General features: G+C 38.5%; 1 protein-coding gene across 1 annotated transcript; it reads left to right on the plus strand.

Annotated features, from left to right (window-relative positions):
* Window positions 1-2,315: 2,315 nt before the first annotated feature.
* On the plus strand, window positions 2,316-6,185 carry LOC133407738 (transforming growth factor beta activator LRRC32-like). The gene is made up of 2 exons (XM_061685930.1): window positions 2,316-2,407; window positions 2,517-6,185. The coding sequence occupies exons 1-2, from the start codon at window positions 2,321-2,323 to the stop codon at window positions 4,392-4,394; spliced, it is 1,965 nt and encodes a 654-aa protein (XP_061541914.1). The 5' UTR covers window positions 2,316-2,320; the 3' UTR covers window positions 4,395-6,185.
* The last annotated feature ends 862 nt before the right edge of the window (window positions 6,186-7,047 follow it).

Genomic DNA, 7,047 nt, shown 5'->3' on the forward strand with positions numbered 1-7,047 from the left:
AACAGAGTATATTTAGCACGTTCCTACCCACCTCTGATTATAACGAAGTAAAATACGGGCAATGCAAGTTATGTTACTAACTGAGTCACGATGGATGCTGTACTTAGAGTTAAATCATTAATGACGATAAAAAATAATAATAATAATTTGAATGTATTTTCCTTGGGTATCAATGCTGTCCAAACTATCCTCTTGCTCTGTAATATCCTTAGAGGGTAAAATCAAGAACATGAAGAGCTGTGAGCTTTTTCCATTTGTTACAATATAATCTGATAGTGCAGCCATAAACTGCATTTGTGAAATTAATAGAGATGGTAATATGGTTATGTGTGGAAAAATATTGTGGCATCATGCTGTAACTCAAGGATATCTTAGCTCATATGGACCAGATTCTGCTTCTCTTAATTAAGATGTATTTATAATGGTTAAATATAAAAGTTCGTGGTCCCACAACACTAAGAGAGTTCAACTTGCAACGGATGTGCAACACAAGTCAAGAGAAGTCTCCCTTGAAAATAGTTGGATGAAGACTCAAAGTTGAGGATTTGTATTTGATAGCTGTTCCTGAGAACTCTCAATATGTGGTCCAAAGAGGTGTCAATGCATGTGAAAAGGCTCATTCAGCTGGGAAACAGCCAAAATAAGTAGACATTTGAGGAGACCAAACCTATAATCGAGAAGGAATGCACTGGCCAGCTCAGTCACACCAGGATCTGGAAAACCAGTGAAAAAAATTAAGTGTAAAGTGGATGATCACAGAAATCTGTCCTTAGAGGGAAACATTTCACAATGTGTAACCAGGTCAAAACCTTTACTGAGAAGCTTGGTGTATCATTGTCAAACTACAAAAAGAGATGCCAGAGGGTGAACATGAGGTCAAAATCACTAGTAAGTAACATTCAAGAATAAAAATGGTTCTACAATTCCTGCATGTGTGTGAGATAAGGTTCTCTGTGTGGTGTGGCACAAATATGGAGCAGAATGTGAGTTGAATTTCCCCTAGAGGGGTGAAAAGCAATCTATCCATCCATTTTCTATACTGGTCATTCTCCTTTGGGTTGCAGGTGAGCTTAAGCCTGTGAGAGATGGTGTACACCCTGGACTGTTACAAACCAGTCGCAGGGCACATATAGACAACTATTCACACTCACATTCAAACCTAATGATAATTTAGAGTCTTCAATGAACCTAACATGCATGTTTTTGGAATGTGGAAAGAAGCTGGAGTACCAGGAGACAACCCATACAAGCATGAAAAATGCAAACTCCAGACAGGAAGGCCAGAGCCAGGATTTCAAACCCCCAACCTCAGAATTGTGAGGCTTATGTGCTAACTATTGAATGTTTACATGAGGTTTATTCAAGTGCACATTCATGCAAGAGTTGCTATCGACCACAACTCACACCTAGTCACTCGACAGACAGACTGACTAACTTGAGCCAACGTTCAAGTTGAAATGTTCCTTTGCTGATGTCACGAACAGAGATATTGCTACATTGTGGCATAACAGACAGCTAGATATTGAGACATTGTGGCATAACAGCATCCTCCATTGTCAAAATTACTATACTGCAACAGTAAGTACTGTTAAGTTTTCATTTTTCACAAATGAAGATGATAACATTGACGCTTGTTGCAGTATCCGGGAAGTAGTGCTGTGTGGAGTGATAACAAATGGATGACAGGAGCAGGAAGCCTGCTGCTCTGAGAGATCATTTTAAATTAAATGTCCAAATGCTGTAGTTTCAAGTAGTTAATTATACTAACTCAAACAAAACACTTAACTTCAAAAGCATTATGGTTTCCAGCTCCCTTGGTGCATGTGTCCCGCATCTTTGTTTACAACTGCAAACACCACAGCCTGTGTAAACATGCCTATTTATACTGTCAGCCTTGTCAGTGGCTTCCATCCCTCTCAACACTGTGCTTCTTTGTTCTTGTCTAGCCTTTTTAAAAATATTTTCCATGTTGTTCAACTCAAGAATAAAGAAGTATATGCATTCAAATCCAGATAAAACTAACAAATGAAGAGGGCGAACACAAAATACACGAGGTACATTTTTTCAATAAAGATTAAATATTGTTCATGCGTCTGTATAACAGGTCCAACATGTCATAAAACATGATAATTTTCTTTCAATAAAAGGCCATTTCAGACAAAGTGCAAAGACAATGCTCTCCATGCATTAATTGTCTAAAAATAGCATCCCATAGCCTATCTGGTATCCACAGCTGTTTTCTGCCTCCCTTTTTTATGAAGCTTGGCGATAAAAAGGTTGTGTAAGAGGATGACAGATGCACTGGAACAGCAGAGGAAACATGGTCAAACACACATTTGCTAATCTACTACTATGGTCACTAGGCCATGCGCTCTACGCAACTGGGAAAATGGATGATGGTGCAAAGGTAGGCTCAAGAAAAGGAAATTACTGAACTCCTTACTGGCTATTCATGTATACAGTTCTTCTGTGATCTTAAAAGTATACACTGACTAAGATTACATTTTAATTTAAAGGAGCAATCTTGGAGAAACCAGAACCTTGATTCTGTCCCTCTGGATTTGGATGTCGGGCTGAGGAGTCTCGACCTATCCAATAATTTCATCAGACAGCTGCGGAAACTTGATTTGCCATATTTGGAGCAGCTGGACTTGAGCAGCAACCAGCTGGAGCTCATCTCGGAAGGAGCTCTTGGAGACCTGGCTCTACTTGAGAAGTTGAATTTGTCGATAAATGCACTGAACAACAACCTTGACAGGAACAGCAAAGGCCTCCAATCCATTGGTGGACTGAAGAGTTTGGACATATCCCTGAACAGTTTGGGGGATGAAGCGGTGAAACTGTATCTACAAAACAAATCTTCACTGGAGCAACTTAAGATGAGTGGGAATTCTTTAACATGGCTCACACACTACTTGTTCAAAGAGAGTGAAGGTCTAAGAAGCATTATTATTGATAACAATCTGATATCAGCAATTGATAGAGGAACATTTGAACCACTGGAAAAACTAGAGAAGCTTAACCTGGCCAAAAATAACCTTGCTCATATATGTGACTTTAAACTACAGCGAGTTAAATATTTAAATCTAAGTCGAAATTCCATCGAGTTTTTCATTGCCGTTGAGGATAACCACATGTACAGTCTTGAAATTCTTGACCTTAGTCATAACAAACTACTTTATTTCCCAATTCTTCCAAAATTCAACCAACTGAAATACCTTTATTTAAATCATAATTTGTTGGGCACCTTAAATTCAGAGGCATCAATGGTGTTAGAGGCTAATTCGCTTTATAATGACGTCGTCAAACAGGGTGATCTTATAATTGGAAAAAATAATCTCCACTCAACCTGGAGACTGATGCCACTGAGCTACATTGATCTCAGCTATAACCACTTCACATCTTTCCCACTAGAAACGTTGAGCCTTCTCTCATCTTTGGAAGGGCTTGATTTCGGTTTTAACTGTGTGCAAAATCTTACATGGAATGTCCGGCATGACAGTGCATCTGAATACTATAGACAGCTTTATTTTCCCTCCTTAAAGTACCTGAACATGCAAAGCAATGGACTAGTATCTGTTTCACCACTCTTTTTCCAGGCACTCACACAAGTCGAGACAATAAATCTCCAAGACAACTCAGTGCAGCCTTGCGCTCCCGTGGGCCAAGTGCACAGCTCCTCATCACCACAGCAACTAAACTTGAACTCATCCTGTGTTGCTTTCGGAAAATTAAGAACTCTCAAACATCTAAGCCTTGAAGACAACAACATAAGGATTCTTCATGCAAATGCATTCCAGAAAAGCGCTTTGGTGTCTCTCAATTTAGCTAGAAATTCCCACATGGTTATGCAAGCTGGTGCACTGGAGGACATAAAGGAAACCCTCCAGTCGTTGACGATCAGTGAATTAAATATGACCAATTCCGAACTGTTCTTGCCCTGCATGCCAATGTTAATGCATCTGAATATATCCAACAATAATTTGAATGTTTTACCAAACAGTTTAAGTTGCTCTCCTCTGAGAGAATTCAACATAAGGAATAATGCCTTTGTGTCTTTCAACTACACTTTGATTCTAGCTATATCAGCACACCTTCGTGTTATGCATATTCATGGGAATTACTTTACCTGTTGTGACAGTCAGTGGCTGAGCACCCTCAATAATTCAAGGATTAAAATGCCTGACATCACTCACACTGAATGCTTTATTGGTGACAGCAGTATACTAATTAATGAGTATTTAAACAATTCGTCAGTGTACTGTTCACTTCACATAAAAGGGATTCACATTGGACAAATCATTATAGTTGTTCTGTTTGTAACTGTACTCATAACAGTGCTCACTATGGTCACTAGAAAAATTTGTTGTCTAAAAAAGTCATTCATAGTGTGACAAAACTGCACGGTTTATTAAGATCTAAGACAAAAATTTGATGAAAAAAAACGTTTAAGTGACACTGTCAATTTAGCCATGTTTATTATTGCACACTGTCAGAAACACAAGTGCAGTGGGAATCTATTTCTGTCCCACAATGTATAATATGCAAAAATGTCAACCACAGGGTTATTTTTTTTAACTTACTTTTTTACTTTTTCCAAGGAAAAAGAAAACTATGATTCCAAGATGTAAAAGCTGTCAAGGGGACAAAAGGCAAAACTATTAGAATACTATTGCAGTGGCAAATCACCCCTTAAGATACATTTATAAAAACGATTTTAGTGTAGTGTTGTAGAACTGAATCACATCATACTAAGAGGTGTATTTGGCTCACAAGAAGGGTTACCCACCCAAGGAAAACTCTATTACCACATCATAGATTGATACAGTTACAGAAAGTGGTGGTCTAGCAGTCCCTGACATTAAATGTATCAGTTGTCATATCTCTTCAGATATATGAGATTGGTTCCAGGAAGACCCTGAATCTGCATGGCTCGATATTGAATTGGAGCATGCATCCCCAGTGACACTAAAAAATGTTTTATATGCTTCCAGAAAGTGGGCCACCTCATCTGTTAAGGGGGACCTGATTATACAGAATACTCAAGAGTATTGATGTTAAAAAGGAAAATAGAGGGTCAGGTTGGAATATTATCCACTCTGACTCCTTTACATTTAAATCCAGATTTCCTCCAAAACTTGAGCGAGAATCTTTCAGCTTGTGGCATGTTTAAGGTGAAAAGACACTAGGGAACATGCAGTTAGATGGGGTGGTGAAAATCTTTGACCAATTGAAAAGTAAATATGAAATCCCCAATACACAATTATTTAGCTATTTCCAGTTTACGTCGCTGTTATGTTACAACAACCCTCAGACAAGCCCTGTGTTCCAATGCAGCCTCAATACTGGAGGATGTACTTTTCATTGAGGTCTGCCCCACCAAACTGGTGTCAAAAGTGGATGCAACACTCTGCAAAAGCAAGCAAGGTCAAAACAGTGGGAAACTGACTTCAGACTTGAAATTGATGGCGAGTGGGAAGATTTGTGGCATAGGAGGATGTTTCACTACTTCATAAGGCCATAGAAATCCAATTTAAAATTAATCATTGGCTGCATATAACGCCAATGCAATGAAACATAATGAATCCTAAGCTGTCAAACTTTTGCCACAAGTGTAAAACTGATGAAGGTACATATCTCTATTGTCTTTTAGATTGCATTCATATCTGTAAATATTGGGTAAATGTCCTTAAAGAAATTCATGTGATACTGGGTAAAACTTTCAATGTCTAGATAGATAACCCTCCAGGCTTCTCTAATAACCAGTTGAAACTCTTTTGTGCTCGATCTATTTTGTTAATGTGGATCTCAGAGTAGTAGCTCGCAGCATGACACAGTGGCTGGCTAGTGTGACTGAGATCTTGCCCCTCGAGGACCTTAGTTTCTATCTGTGTAATAAGCCTTTACAGTTTCACAAAATCTGGAGCCCATGTCATATCTAGGTCATGATTGTTTACGAACATTATCGAACCGGCTGCATAGGCAAGTTTGGTCTGGTTAAATGCTTGACAGTCTGTGTACCTTCTGGTTTAATATTTGATTGTGACTTTTGTATACTGTGCTTCTCTGCTGATATAGCTTGTTTGATCTGTATGCTGATATAGCTTTTATTTTTTCTTCTTTTCTTGGTGAATTACTATTACTATAAACTACCATGCCAGCTGCCTGTACCTTTGTTAATGTTCAATAAAATTGGGGAAATAAATCTATAAAAGTCAAGTGACAAGGGTACAATAGCAATACTTTTAGAATACTATTCAAGTGACAAATCACCCTTGAAGATACATTTATTTATGCATTGTTTTGAGTGTAGTGTTGTAGAACTGAATCGTATCAACCTAAGAGGGGTACTTGGCTAAAAAGAAGAGCTACCCACCCAGGAAAAACTATTATCACGTCAGAGTATGATACATCCATACACTGGCCAAAAAACTGGAGAGAAAAGGATTCAGTAGCTGAAACCGTCAACAAGCTGTCTTGACTGACTTTTTCAAAACTACTGTGATATCAGCACTGGCTGATTTGCAGCAAATAATCAATTACTCACTTCAGTCAGGCAAGTTTCTTAAAGCTCTTAAAGTAGCTGCCGTTAAGCCACTTCTAAAAAATAGAATGATGGATGCTTCCATTATCAAACTATAGACCCATCTCAAACCTCCCCCTCATAGCCAAGATTGTTGAGATAGTGTTTTTTTAATCAGCTCAGCAATTACTTATAGTTAAATGTTTTTTTTGAGAAATTTCAATCATGTTTGATCCAGTAGATCATAAGATAATGCTGAACAGGTTGGAAATGTGGGTAGGACTAAATGGAACAGTCCTTAAATGATTCAGGTCCTACCTGGAGGAAAGGAGTTATTTCCTAACAATTGCAAGTGTTCAATCTCATCGAATGGCAGTGACATATGGGGTCCCTCAAGGGTCAGTTGTTGGAACCCTTCTGTTCAGCCCACATATGCTACCCAGGGGTTCTTCAGAACCTCAATATTGACTTTCATAGCTATGCAGATGACACAGTTATATCTAGCAGTGTCTCCAGATGACTAC

Source organism: Phycodurus eques, chromosome 9 (assembly GCF_024500275.1).
Source record: "Phycodurus eques isolate BA_2022a chromosome 9, UOR_Pequ_1.1, whole genome shotgun sequence".
NCBI classification, from domain to species: Eukaryota; Metazoa; Chordata; class Actinopteri; order Syngnathiformes; family Syngnathidae; genus Phycodurus; species Phycodurus eques.

Bases quoted from the DNA above. Each gene is read 5' to 3' on its own strand.
- LOC133407738 (XM_061685930.1), top strand. From the start codon at position 2,321: ATGGTCAAACACACATTTGCTAATCTACTACTATGGTCACTAGGCCAT. The intron at 2,408-2,516 runs GTAGGCTCAAGA...TTTAATTTAAAG, and splicing joins AAATGGATGATGGTGCAAAG to GAGCAATCTTGGAGAAACCA.